General features: G+C 42.0%; 1 protein-coding gene across 3 annotated transcripts in view; it reads left to right on the top strand.

Annotated features, from left to right (window-relative positions):
* Positions 1–14,198, top strand: part of LOC139273387 (cyclin-dependent kinase 13-like) — an 85,555-nt gene extending 71,357 nt beyond the window's left edge. For 2 of the 3 annotated variants that reach the window (XM_070890245.1, XM_070890235.1), the window contains 2 exons: positions 6,500–6,991; positions 10,826–14,198. In XM_070890245.1, coding sequence (XP_070746346.1) covers positions 6,500–6,991; positions 10,826–11,703 — 1,370 coding nt within the window. In that variant the 3' untranslated portion in view covers positions 11,704–14,198. The remainder of the gene's footprint in view (positions 1–6,499; positions 6,992–10,825) is intronic. The other variant, XM_070890253.1, reaches the window with a different exon arrangement.
* Positions 14,199–14,766: the final 568 nt, after the last annotated feature.

Here is a 14,766-nt window from a genome sequence, read left to right as displayed (position 1 = left end):
ATCTGCACCATCACCAAGACTAACATCCACCTCTAACATTGCCTGACACCGCCCCTGCCTCAGCTGATCTGAAACCCTCAACCATGCCTTGACTACTCCAATGCTTTCCATCTTCCACCCTACATAAACTTCTACTCATTCAAAGCTCCTCTGCCCGTATCTTAACTCTCTCCAAGTCTCGTTCACCCATCATCGCTGTGCTTGCTGACCTACATTGGCTCCTTGTCTGGCAACGGCTCCATTTTAAAATCTTCATCCTTGTTTTTAAATCCCTCCATGGCCTCAACCCTCCCCATCTCTGTAACCTCCTCCAGCCCTACAACCCTCAGATCTCTACGCTCCTCCAATTCTGGCCTCTCTCGCATCTGCAATTTTAATCACCACCATTGGAGACCGTGCTTTCAGCTGCCTTGTCCCTAAGCTCTGGAATTCCCTCCTTAAACCTCTCCACCTCTCTCGCCTCTTTTTAAGATGCTCCTTAAAACCTACCTCTTTGACCAAGCTTTAGGTCATCTGTCCTAATATCTCCTTCTGTGGCTCGATGTCAAAAATGTTTTTTTATTGATGACGCTCTTGTTTAAGCGCCTTGGGACGTTTTACTATGTTAAATGCAAGTTGTTGGTTGAATGTGTTGAGATTCTAGTCGAAGAAGACTTTGGTTTCTTCTGCTTCTACGTATCTTTTTCCTTCCATGTGCATTGTTTTATATTTGTGAATACATTTCTTTTTTCATTTTCTGACCATAAACATATTCTATCCACTTCATTCTGTAATTTCTAAGCTGCCTCATCTGAATTCACTCCTGGATTGGTATTGGGTCATTTCAATAAATGGAAAACAGTAATGGCCCCAACACCGAGTCCTGGGACACTTCAATTTTGTACTTCTCTTTATCCATTTCAAGATTTCCCTTTGACACTGAGTTTAACTAATTGGTTTTTGTGTGGAAATGTATCAAGTACCATGTGGAAGTTTAGGTACACCACATCATAAGGTTTGCCACAGTCCGCTAGAGTTGTCAGTTCCTCAAAAAAGTTAATATTAGTCAGGCAAGATCTTCACTTAATCTAAGCTGACTGCCACTACCTAGGTTATTCAGTTTACTCCTGATCAATTTCATGATGTTAAACAGAATGGAAGTAGGACTGATAGGATTAAAGTTTCCTGTGCCTGTTTTGTCCCCTTTTTTGTGGAGACCCACATTAGTGACTGCTTCAGAAAGCATTTTTAAACAATGGTACTCATTTCCATCAGTACATAACCAGTGGAACCACTATTCTGCTGAAATGAAGGAAATTGCTCTGTGAAGGCTAAATGTTTGGCTGAGTTCACAGGGCAGTTTTGAGTTTGGAATCATAGAACTTTACAGCACGGAAGGAGGCCATTTCGGCCTCTCGAGCTTGTGCCGGCCGACAAAGTGCTATCCAGTCTAATCCCAATTTCCAGCTCTTGGTCTATAGCCTTGTCGGTTACTGCACTTCAAGTGCACATCCAAGCACTTTTTAAATGTGGTGAGGGTTTCTGCCTCTGCCACCCTTTCAGGCAGTGAGTTCCAGATCCCCAGCACCCTCTGGGTAAAGAAATTCCCCCTCCAATCTCTTCTAAACCTCCGACCAATTACTTTAAATCTATGCCCCCTGGTTGTTGACTCCTCTGCTAAGGGAAATAAATCCTTCCTATACTCAATTTTATACACCGCAATAAGGTCTCCCCTAAGATTCCACTGTTCCAAAGAAAATAAACCCAGCCTATCGAATCTTTCCTTGTAGCTAAAATTCTCCAGTCCCGGCAACATCTTCATAAATCTCCTTTGTACCCACTCGAATGCAATCACATCTTTCCTGTAATGCAGTGACCAGAACTACATGCAACACTCTAGTTGTGGCCTAACTAGTGTTTTATACAGTTCAAGCATAACCTTCCTGCTTTTGTATTCTATGCCTCAGCTAATGAAGGCAAGCATTCCATATGTCTTGACCACCCTATCAACCTGACCTACCTTCAGGGATCTGTGTACATGCACTCCAAGGTCCTTTTGTTCCTTTACACTTCAGTGTCCTGACATTTAATGTGTATATCCTTGCCTTGTTAGCACCCCCCCCCCCGCCCCCCCCAAATGCATTACCTCGCACGTCTCTGGATTGAATTCCATTTGCCACTGTTCTGTCCATCTGACCAGTTTATTGATATCTTTCTGCAGTCTACAGATTCTTCATTATCAATCATACAGCCGATTTTAGTATCATCTGCAAAGTTCTTAATCATACCCACTACATTCAAGTCTAAATCATTGATGTATACTGCAAAAAGCAAGGGACTTATTACTGAGCTCTGCGGAACCCCACTGGAAACAGCTTCCAGTCACAAAAACACCCATCAACCATTGCCCTTTGCTTCTTTCCTCTGAGCCAATTTTGGATCCAACTTGCCACTTTGCCCTGGCTCTCATGGGCTTTTACTTTCTTTCCTCTTGTCCTGCTCTGGCACAGCTTTCATTCAATGTGACAGACAGAACAAATGCTTTACTTCTGCATGGTCAATATATTGACATGTACCAATAATACTGGGGAGAGAAGTCACCAGATTTTGCATCCCTTTGCAATCTGATCAGCATCACTGCTGGAGAGCGGGCAGGCCTCACTACTGTCACTCTCGGGCTAGGAGGTGCATGAGAACAGCTGATGATTGACTCCGCGTAACAAATTATTTTTGTTCTCGGTATGTCAACCACGTACTGTGGGTCTGGAGTTACGCGTAAGCCAAACCTGGTAGGGGTGGCAGCTTCTCCCTGAAGGTAATCATTGAACTAGTTAGGCTTTTACGACAATGCGGTAGCTTTGAAGGTGTCCACATTTGCCCGATGTGGTGGCCGTTTTTATTTAATGTTGTACCAGCTCACAAATGATTGGGTTTATTGAATTAAATTTCATAACTTATCATTTGGGATTTGAACTCATAACTTCAAGATTGCTGGTGCAGTGCCATCACCACTACACTACTGTGCCCCAACCTAGACTTGGGGACTGTTAATTTGAGCGTTGATCCTCTTCTTCCCCCCCCCCCCCCCCCCAAAGAGGCCGCAGTGGTGGGAAAAAATCAGACAGGGTTTCTGTTCATGATCCAGCACACTCTGCAGGTGCAGACATCAAGTGAAGATAGGATTGAGCTAGTTTGCTATGGCCACATTCTAATAAATCTCTTCTGTACCCTCTCCAAAGCCTTTACGTCCTTCTTAAAGTGTGGTGTGCAGAATTGGACACCGAACTCCAGCTGAAGCCAAACTAGTGTTTTATACAGGGTTAGCATAACTTCATGGCTTTTGTAATCTATGCCTCTGTTTATAAAGCCAGGATCCCATATGATTTATTAACTGCTTTATGAACCTGTCCTGACACCTTCAAAGATTTGTGCACAAACAGCCCCAGTTCTCTCTGGTCTTGCACCTTCTTTAAAATTACACCATTTAGCTTGTACTGTCTCGCCTCGTGCTTCCTGCTAAAATGTATCACATCTCACTTTTCTGCGTTGAATTTCATCTGCCGTGTGTCTGCCCATTCCACCAGCCTGTCCTCTTGAAGTTTACTATTTTCCTCACTCTTTACAGCAATACCAAGTTTGTGTCATATGCAAATTTTGAAATTGTGACCTGCACCTCCCATTAATGTACATCAAAAACAGCAGCGGTCCTAGTGCTGAACTCTAGGGAACACCACAGTATACCTCCCTCCACTCTGAAAAGTAGCCATTCACCACAACTCTGTTTTGTATCCTTTAGCCAATTTCTTATCCATGGTGCTACTTACCCCTTTTATCCCATGGACTTCAATTTTACTAACAAGCCTAGTATGTGGTACTTTATCAAACGCCTTTTGTAAGTCTATATATACATCAACCTCATCCACCCTCTGTTAACTCATCAAAAAAACTCTCATCAAGTTCGGCAAACACGATTTGCCTGTAATAAATTTGTGCTGGCTCTCCTTTATTAGTCCATGATTATCCAAGTGGCTGTTCTTTTTCTCCAAGATTATTATTTTGAAAAGCTTCCCCACCACCGACACTAAACGGAATGGCCTGTAATTGCCAGATTCATCCTTTCTCCTTTTTTGAACAAGGGTGTAACATTCGGAATCCTCCAGCCCTATGGCACTACCCCTGTATCTAAGGAGGATTAGAAGATTGCAGCACCTCCACAATTTCTGCCCCTACTTCCCTCGATAACCGAGGATGCTTCCCATTTGGACCGGGTGACTTACCCACTTTAAGTACTGCCAGCCTTTCTCGTACCTCCTCTCTTTATTTTTATTTCATCCAGTATCCTGACAACCTCCTCGTTTACCTTAGCTTTGACAAAGTCCTCTTTCTTGGTAAACACCAATGCAAAGCTCTACTGCCTCCACCAATAGATCTCTATTTTGGTCCCTAAACGGCCCCACTGTTCCTCTGACAACCCTTTTACTGTTAATATGCCTATAAAAAACCTTTGGATGCCATTTTATATCAGCCACCATTCTATTCTTGTACTGTCTCTTTGCCCCTCTTCTTCACTTCTCTGTACTTTTTATATTGTATTATCAAGCTGACATCTGTACAATGCTGCTTTTCCTGCTTCATCCTACTCTTTAACTCTTTTGTTATCCAGGGAGCTCTGACTTTGGCTGCGCTCCCTTTTCCCCTTGTGGGAATATACCTAGACTGTACTCGAGCACTATCTTTTTTTTTAAAGTCCGCCCATTGCTCCATTACATTTTTGCCTGCCAGTTTGACTCCAATTTACACAGGCCAGATCCCTCCTAAATTCACTGAAATTAACCCTCCTTCAATTAAACATTTTTATTCTAGATTGCTCCTTGTCTTTCTCTAACGATACTATGATCACTATTCCTGAGATGCTCCCCCACTGCGACATTCTCCACTTGACCCACTTTATTCTCCAGGACTAGATCCAGCAATGCTTTCTTCCTTGTTGGGCAAGAAACATACTGATCAAGAAAGTTCTCCTGAATGCAATTCAGAAATTCCTCCCTCTCTGCCCTTAACACAATGACTGCCCCGTTCAATATTGGGGTAGTTAAAATCTCCTATTATCATTACTCTATAGATCATGTAACCTTCTAGTAATTTCCTTGCAGATCTGCTCCTCCATCAACTTCCCACTATTTGGTGGCCTACTAACTACACCAAGTAGCATAATAGCTTCTCTACTGTTTCTTAACTCTTACCAAATAGATTCTGTCTTCGACGCCTCAAGGACATTATCTCTTTCTAGCACTAATATTTTCCTTAATCAAAACTGCTGCTCCTTTTTTTCCTTCCTTATCTTTCCTGAATACCTTGTACCCAAGAATATTAAGCATTCAATTTTCCCAATTTTTTGAGCCAGGTCTCTCATCACCACTACATCATATTCCCACGTGGCTATTTGCGCCTGTAGCTCACCAACTTTATTAACCACACTTCATGCAGTTAATTACAGACATGAACTCTAAACCTAATTTAGACCTCTTTATATTTTCTATGGTCCCACCTAATGCTGTATTATTTCTAACTCCAACTGTCTCTGTACACTTTGTTTCTACTTTTTAATATTACATCTTGGTGCCCAACCCTCTCCCTCCTGCACCATGTCTCTAGTCATTAACCTGGCATATCCTCCTATTTCTATTCTCACTAGCGCGTGGCACTGGGAGTAATCTGGTGATTACTACCTTTTTGAGGTGCTACTTTTTAAACTTCCTCCCTAGCTTCTAACCTCTGTCTGTAGGCTCTCAACCCTCTTCCTATGTCATTGGTTCCAACGTGGGCCATGACTTCTGGCTCTTCCCCTTGCCCCCGCAGAATGTTCTGCATCCTTTCTCTGATATTCCTTATCCTCGCACCAGGGAGGCAACATACAATATGGGAGTCACATCGATGGTAGCAGAACTTGCCTGTCTCTCCTACTGACTGTCTACTCCCCAATTACTACTGCAATTTGCTGTCCCCACCCGTGCAGTCCTTTGCTTCGCAATGCCGAGAGAGAGACATGGGGCTGTTCGTGCCACTCCTCTTGAGGTGTCATCATCCTCACTGGTAATCAATGCTGAATACTAGTTTGAGAATGCCACACTCCTGGAGGAATATTTATCTAATAAGATTGCCATCATTACCCGGTGTAGTTACCATCATTACCCATTATGCGGTTACCATATTTACCTAATATGTAAACATTACCCAGTGTAGTTGCCATATTTACCCGATATGCTTACCGTTATTACCCAGTGCCGTTACCATATTTATCCGATGTGTTTGCCATTATTACCCAATGTGGTTGCCACATTTATCTGCATTTACGATATTTAGCTGTTGCCATAATTATCTGTTCTTCATATTTACCAATATGCTTGACATATTTGAAGATTGCCCCATTATTTGTAAAGATTTAGGGCTTAATTTGCAGTCACTGCTGTTAAAACTTTTATTTGCTGGGCAGTTAATGAGATTTTATATTTTTCTGCAGGGAGTAAAAGCACTGGACAGCCACTAAACCAGAATGACTTGGCCATTCTATTGAACCTGTTGAGGTCCAAGAACAGTCTTAGCTTGGCGCATCTTGCTCAAGTACTGAATATTAAAGTGAATCCTGAGACTCAGCAGCAACTCAGCACAGTTAACCTTCCAGCCGGAGTCCTGGCAGCAGCTGCAAAGCAGCAAGAAGAGGTCGAAAAACTGCCACTGGTAATACCATCTGTGCCAGCTCAGCCCCCACCCCTGCTGCCTACTCCTCACGCCCCGCCGCCTGTGACTCAGCCACTGCCGAAAAACGAGCCTGATACTGCTCAGGCCGCCATCCAGAGTGCACTCGCTGTTTTACTAGCTCAGCTCATTAAGACACCGCAGCCAAAAGAAAAAGAAATTGTCGCAGAGACAGAGAGCACTGCTGCGGATGTTGAGGTACCCACTCGAGCACCAGAACCTCTGGATCCTTCCGAGCCTGTCGCTGCTATACCTGGTATGTTAGTGTGTAATTGCTTACACTTTATATGAATTTGTTGTAGATACTGCTACTGATAACATTAGATTAATAACATAGTGCAGGTGTGATAGTTCCCTTCACGCATTTTATTCAAACAAAGCCCACCCTCGTGATGTGATTTTAATCTCTCCCTACCTACTTGTGCCTTCACCTTCCTTCTCCTATTATTGCATAAGTCGAGCCAGTAAGTTTCATTTGATCTCGGGAAGTATCACAGCTGAGCTCACCCATGTCCTTACCTGACATTTGCATGTGCTTTTCAAGCAGGATTGCTGAATAATAACTGCAGCAAGAATGTTGGATCAGTTGGTACACCTTTTAGTGGAGACCAAATTGTAGGATTCCTACTGCCTAGTTGAGATCAGTTCAACCAGTAGAGGTGAGGGACCTTCCTCGTCCATATGGATCAGTGCTGCACCACCGAATGCTTTCACCCTGTGAGCCATTGCAACATGCAATGTCCCAAAATGAGACTTGTGTGTAATAGTCCATGAGACATCAGACAGAGCAAATCCAATTCAAAGTTGGTTTCAGCCAGCTGTACCTTTTACAGGAATCCCTATAATGTGACGAGGACAAGGCAAATGCACGTAACTGTCTCGGTCCAGCAACATATTCAGTGCGTCATCTTGCCTAGATGGTTTTCTTTGTGTATGTTGCCTGTATTCAGAAGTTAATCATGTCAAATAGTTGGTTGATGTCTGCGTCAGACTCCGAGTTGCGGGCATATTTGACTCAACAGGCTTGGAGGGGAGCAATGGAATATACCAATATGTTATCTATGATGTCCAAACCATCAGTGAGATGTTAGAGAGGAAGGCAGTTGATGTCTCAATCTGTGCCATGAAAGGCCTTTTCTGACATAAATCTGTGGATGACTAGGAGTCGCATTGCAAGCATACAGCATTTTATTCTCAAAGTACATTTCATTCGAAAGCCTTGTGTAATGAATAAGAATCATACAGCACAGCAGGAGGCCATTTGACCCATTATGCCTGTATTGGCTCTTTTGAAAGCTATCCAATTAGTCCCACTTCTATTTCTCCATAGCCCTGCAAGTTTTTCCTTTTCAAGTATATATCCAATTTGCTTTTGAAAGTTACGATTGAATCTGTTTCCACCACCTATTGTGGCAGTGCAATCCAGATTCTCCTCATCTCCCCTCTTTTTTGCCGATTACCTTAAATCTGTCCTCTGGTTACTGACATTCCTGCCAGTGGAAAAAGTTTCTCCTTAATTACTGTATCAAAACCCCATATAATTTTGAACACCTCTTAAATCTCCTCATAACCTTCTCTGCTCAAAGAAGAGCAATCCCAGCTTCTCTAATCCCTCCACATAACCGAAGTTCCTCATCCCTGGTCCCATTTTAGTAAATCCCCTCTGCACCCTTTCCAAGGCCATGACATCCTTCCTAAAGGGTGGTCCCCAGAATTGGTCATAGTATTCCATCTGAGGCTTAACCAGTGATTTTATAAAAGTTTAGTATAACCTCCGTGCTTTTGTACTCTATACCTCTAATTATAAAGCCCAGGGATCTGTCTATTTTTTGACAACCCTATCAACTTGTCCTGCCACCTTCAAAGATCTGTGTATGTGGACCTTCAGGTCTGTTCCTGCACCCCCGCCCCCCCACCTTAAAATTGTGCCATTTTATTTTAATTATGTAAGAAATAGTTCCTTGAAAAGGCTAGTTAGCCCCTTTATGACTGATTCTGTCTTTAATGGTTTAGCACTTAAAACAATGGTCTCTTGCTGTGTTTTACTATTTGTGTATTAACTGTCTTGTAAATAAATCTAACTATTAAATTTAGCCTGTGGCCTGATAGTGTAGCATTTACGACCTTACAAAGATGATAGCAAAAGAGGCCAGCCCATGTGATCTCTCGCCTGATATTGCAATAAAACTGTATAGTGCTCTGGTCAGATACCACCCCTTGAGTACTGTGTCCTTTGTGTTCCCTGTGACACGAGAGACAGTCAAGCCTTGAAGGCAGTTCAGAAAAGAGCCATGCGCTGATCCCTATTATCAAAGGACTATGTTATGAGGAGAAACTTTTGCTTTCAAGTCTTGAAAAGAGGTGCATGAGAGGCAACCTTGTATGCAATATAGTAAACCATGGCTTGTATGCAATATAGTAAACTGTGGAAATGGTAGATTCAGAAAAATTACCTCAAACTGAACTCGCCAGAGATCAAGGGGGCACTGGTTCAAAAGGCAAATGCAGGACTGAAATGAAACTGCTCCTCACACAAAAAAGGATCAACACCCTGAAATCATTTAAGAAACAGTTGGATGCCTCCTTCATATGTAATAATTTTGTGACCTTCTGGGCACAAAAGTTATAAGAGCAAGGAATGATGCATTGGAGAGTCTGGCTGCTTATGGAAACTACCTTTTTGCTGTGAGCCAAAGATTAAAAAGTATTGGGAGAAAGCCCAAATTTTAACGCTCATCGAGATATCTGCATTCAGGAATTTTCACTGAGCTCGTAAAGAAATTACAAACCTCAGTATTTTAAACATTTGACCGATTCAATGTTATCATTAACTTTGGGTATAAAGTAAGGTCATTGCATTTGGCTCGTGTATGATTCTGTTGAATCATAGAACTTTACAGCACAGAAGGAGGCCATTTCGGCCCATCATGTCCATGCCGGCCAACAAAAGGCTATCCAGCCTAATCCCACTTACAGCTCTAGGTCCATAATCCTGTAGGTTACGGCACTTCAAGTGCACATCCAAGTACTTTTTAAATGTGGTGAGGGTTTCTACCTCTACCAGCCCTTCAGGCAGTGAGTTCCAGACCCCCACAACCCTCTACATGAAGAAATTTCCCCTCAAATCCCCTCTGAACCTTCTACCAATTACTTTAAATTTATGCCCCCTGGTTGTTGGCCCTTCTGCTAAGGGAAATAGGCCCTATCTATCCACTATATCTAGGCCCCTCATAATTTTATACACCTCAATGAGGTCTCCCCTCAGCCTCCTCTGTTTCCAAGGAAAACAAATCCAGCCTATCCAATCTGTCCTCGTAGCTAAGATTCTCCATTCCCGGCAACATCCTCGTAAATCTCCTCTGTACCTTCTCCAATGCAATCATGTACTCCAGTGTTTTATACAGTTCAAGCATAAACCCCCTGCTCTTGTATTCTATGCCTCGGCTAATAAAGGCAAGCATTCCGTATGCCTTCTTAACTACCTTATCTACCTGGCCTGCTACCTTCAGGGATCTGTGGACATGCACTCCAAGGTCCCTTTGTTCCTGTACACTTCAGTGTCCTACCATTTAATGTATATTCCCTTTCCTTGTTAGCCCTCCCCAAATGCATTACCTCACACTTTTCTGGATTCAATTCCATTTGCCACTGTTCTGCCCTCCTGACCAGTTGATTGATATCTTCCTGCAGTCCGCAGCTTTCTTCTTTATCAACCACACAGCCGATTTTAACCAAGTGTAAGTAACAACTAAATCCACAGGTTTAAGTTACAACGTTCCATATATTGGAGTGGTATCATGCATGTTTAAACCCACAGACCTCATGCCATAACTTCAGCTTCCCTATTGTGGAGAACCACTTTCCCCAGAGGGAAAGAGCTGCTTTTTGTTTACCATGCAGTATTGATAATGACTCTTGGAGCTTGTTACCTGCCTGCCCCCTTGCCTGGGGATGGGCTGAGCTGTGGTTAGGAAACAACTCTCTTCAATATGCATCTCTCTGCAAAGATGCTGTGGCAAATGGTTTTGGTTTAGTGGTTTACCATTTTTGTTTTAAATCATTGTCAAAATCCTAACGTGTGTAATTTCAGATTTCAATGATGACTCTACGAGACAGTCGGATCTTAGCATCCCAGAGCAGTCGCCCGTACATGAACATCCTCGAATCCTGCCTCCAGACCAGAGACCTCCGGAGCCACCAGAGCCGCCACCTGCTTCAGCAGACGGGAACTATCAGGCAGAGGAGCAGCTCAGTGCCACTCCTTGCTCAACGAGCGATCCAGCTGCAGGGGTGAAGGCAGCCCTTTTAGAGCTTTTAGCTCATCATCAAGCCCAGGAGCTGGGGCAGACAGCTGTTGACTATCGAGCAGGTGGTAACCTTAGAACTGCTGCAGAGTACGGGGATGGATTTGGGACATCCTGTTCGTCTAGTAACTTCAGTAGTGATGGGTATGGCAGCAGACTTGGTGGCAGTGGGGGAAGGGGCACCTTCCTGGGTAGTGCGGATGCCCCCAGTCACTCGCTTCTGGATACCGTATCGTCTGCATTCAGTGCTCCATCATCTCATGCTAGTGGTGCACATCTGCATTCTGGCTACTCAGAGGCCTTTTCTAGCTCAGTGACAGGTTATGGAGAAGGGATTAGTTATCTCAACAGCAGTGCTATGCAGTTTACAGGAGATAAAGACCACAGATTTGAATACAGCCGCGGTGCTCTGCCCCCGTTGGGCAGCAGTGGAAGTAATCCAGCAGCAATACCTGAAAGTACTAACAGTGCAAATGTGCCTCTTGCCACAAAACTGCAGAATTATGGGTATGTCGCCAACAGACAAGAGAACCTAGCCACCAGTGGCCCCCTTCATGGACAGAGCTGGGGATCCCCTGGGCGTGGTGCAGGTTATTCTCATGCCTACAGTGGGCATATTAGCACATCAACCATAGGAGGACGAGGCAGAGGTTTACCATATTGATTTACAGACCAGACTTCATATAGTATACCTGAATGATACACTGATAAACAGCTGGGAAGTCCTCTGCATAGCTGTGGTTTGTACCAGGGATTTTTTTAATGTAAAATGTACATTTGAATACAAATACAAAAGTTATTAGATTTGACAAATTTGAAGTGTATTCCATTACAAAACCCATTTGTACATGCAGAGAAGTAATGAAGAAAACACTAGCCTTCTCATGAACTGCGATATTTTTCCTCGTCCTTCGTTCTACAATTCTGTTTTTAAAAAGATTATTTTTATGATTGTACATCACTTTTTCCCTTTTGACAGGTTATACCCGTTTGTATTATAGCAGTTTTGAAGAGAATGATATTTCTAGGCTGGCTGACTTTTGAGGTACTTGTTGCTAAAACCTAGCAAGACCGTTATTATAAGGTTAGCAAGAATTCTGTACATTACGTGCTTCTGAGCGTTTGGACCAACTGTCTTCTATCTGAGCTGCTTGGCTCTGCAAGGCTCTTAAGTAGTGTGCTTTAAAAAACCACATTATTATTGGCAGGTAACTGTCAGTTCTTAAGCTCGGCGTTATTGAAGAAAATGTGATTAATTCACATTGTACCTGAACTAAAAACATCAATTTGGTTTACCCTATTTATATAAGGACAGCGCGTATGTGATCCTTTTTTTAAAAAAAATAATCAGAAGCTTTGAGTAAAGTCCATGCAAAAACTGAACTGTTGCCTTGTTTTGTAGTTCTACTTTTATCAGATAATTCTTACTAAAAACAAAAGAAATACACAAATAAAAAGCAGCAAACACCTAGTTAATTCAGGATTTTTCGTGGGTCTTTCTATTTTCATTTGGGCAGTTTACTACTGCCTGTTGTCAAAATGACTTGCATTACATATAGCTGTCTGGTAGATACAAGCTAGGTTTGGAAAAGCGGGCATTTTCAATGGCGATCTATGCACATCGGTGAACTTTCCGCACAATTTGTGGTACAGGGCAATTCTTGCATCAAAAATATGGTGATGCCCGTTGCAATGGTAGTTACAGTTTAAAGCAAAAATTAATGTATGTGATGCCTAATACCTCTGAGGAATGAGTGCTTTGTAATTAAAACTTCAACCAAGATCATAAACCCACTGCAGTTTCACTGTGGTGTTTTTTTTTCAAGGTGCCATGAGGCCTTATTCGTTTAGAGGTATTCGTTATCTGCTATAAATAATCTAACATGGTCAGAGGCAACCTGTAACAAAGGAAGCTGACATGAGTACAGTTTATACTGGTTCTGGGCATATCTTTTTTACCTGCTTCTGCCACCTCAAAGATAGAACCTGTTCCATTCTCAAAACCCAATGTGTAATGGACTTTTCATCTTTGATTTTTTGTTTTGGTTGGCCCTCAAGGCATGAGAGCTTAACGTGAATTGCAGCCAAAACTCATCACGTGTTTGAAGTTCCTCAGATATATTGAATTGTCAAGAATTCCTGTTTATCTGTTAGAATTCCTGCTGTTTAATTTACATGGAAGTGCAAAGCTATCCCGGTCCTGATTGAGTAATTTGTTCAACATAGTCCATTCTACCACCATGTTCTACTATGCAAGCTCTCCAGTGCTAGATACTCAGCACTAGATACCATTACAGTAAAATAGCTGCTGTGTGTTCCACTGGCAAGCTTGACTTTACACATGTACATACATATTTTGCATTGGTACCAACTTAGTCAATTTGTAGTAAATTTCCAACCATACACTAATCTGGCATGGATGTATAAATTTATAGCCCTGTTGATCTCGGTGCTGTTTCAAATGTATGAGAATGATGCCCTTGGGTGGGGAGAAAATTGGAATATTTGCTGAGTTACCAATTTTCCAGAGTCAGGCATAAGTTTTTAAAGCATTATTTTCCCACTGACAAAAAAACCCCATTATGATTCAGTTGCAGATTCTGTGCTCTGCTCAAACTTTTGTTGATTGGAATAAATGCACATTTCAGGTTTATTTTGTATTTCTCCATTTCATGTGCCCACCTTTGACTTTTATGCATACAGTATAATAAAAGATCTCATGTGCCCAACCATTACTGGACATCCATATTTACTGTGATGAAATAATACTGTCCTGTACAGGAAACCTTATTGTTACACTTGTATAAATTGAGACCTGTATTTTTTTTTTTAATTTTCAATGTCTTGCATCGAAGGTACAGGTTAGAAATCATTCCAAAATTGTGATATACTCGGGGATAAATGGGCACATTCATATTTTAATGCGAACCCAGATGTAAAATGCTTGCTCTCCCAGCCTAAATCAGTTTGTTTATTTTCAAATTTTCAGGATGTCATTCTGTTGGCCTACTTCATCTCCACTTCAGAAGAATTGAAAAAGAAAAAGCTATTTATACTGTAATATGTTTTATGAATACTATGGCCTTTTCAAAGTTTCATGTAATTTGTTAAAAGATTGCATTCTGGCATTGTAATTTTGTATGGATCTGTAAATAAAGATGGAGATTAATTTCTGCAGAACCCCTGTTTGTCTACATTACCTGTGAACATTGGAATAGATACTCCCTTTCCATGGCTATTAGTCTGCAGAATCTTGAGCTAAATAGCAGCCAGCAGTTTAACACCGTCTCAGTTGTATTGCAACATAAATGTTTATACAGCTAAGAAAGATCTTGCTGATGACATTCAGGATCCTTAAGGAAATAGATAAATTGAACCCTGATACGATTGAGACTGCCACAATGCAAAGCCAGGGGTAACTGGCTCAAATTTAGATAAGGAAAGATGCTTGGGCAGTTTAGGTACGCAGAATGTGGTGAGTGTTTGGAAAGGCTTATCGAAGGGTGCAGTGGAGGCAGATAGATGTGGGAAAATATAAGGGAGGATTGAATAGGTATTTATGGGAATGGATGATTGAGTTCACTAGTCGTTTTTGGAACTAGACAGATGGACGGCACTCTTTTCCTAGAATAAGCTGTGCAAATGAAAATTTATATGAATAAACTGATCTTTATTAGTTACACAAAAGTATTTAACATTTTCTGTTTTCCATGTTCTCTACAACCTC

Source organism: Pristiophorus japonicus, chromosome 1 (genome assembly GCF_044704955.1).
Source record: "Pristiophorus japonicus isolate sPriJap1 chromosome 1, sPriJap1.hap1, whole genome shotgun sequence".
Lineage (NCBI taxonomy): Eukaryota > Metazoa > Chordata > Chondrichthyes > Pristiophoridae > Pristiophorus > Pristiophorus japonicus.
This window is presented reverse-complemented; position numbering and strand designations above follow the sequence as displayed.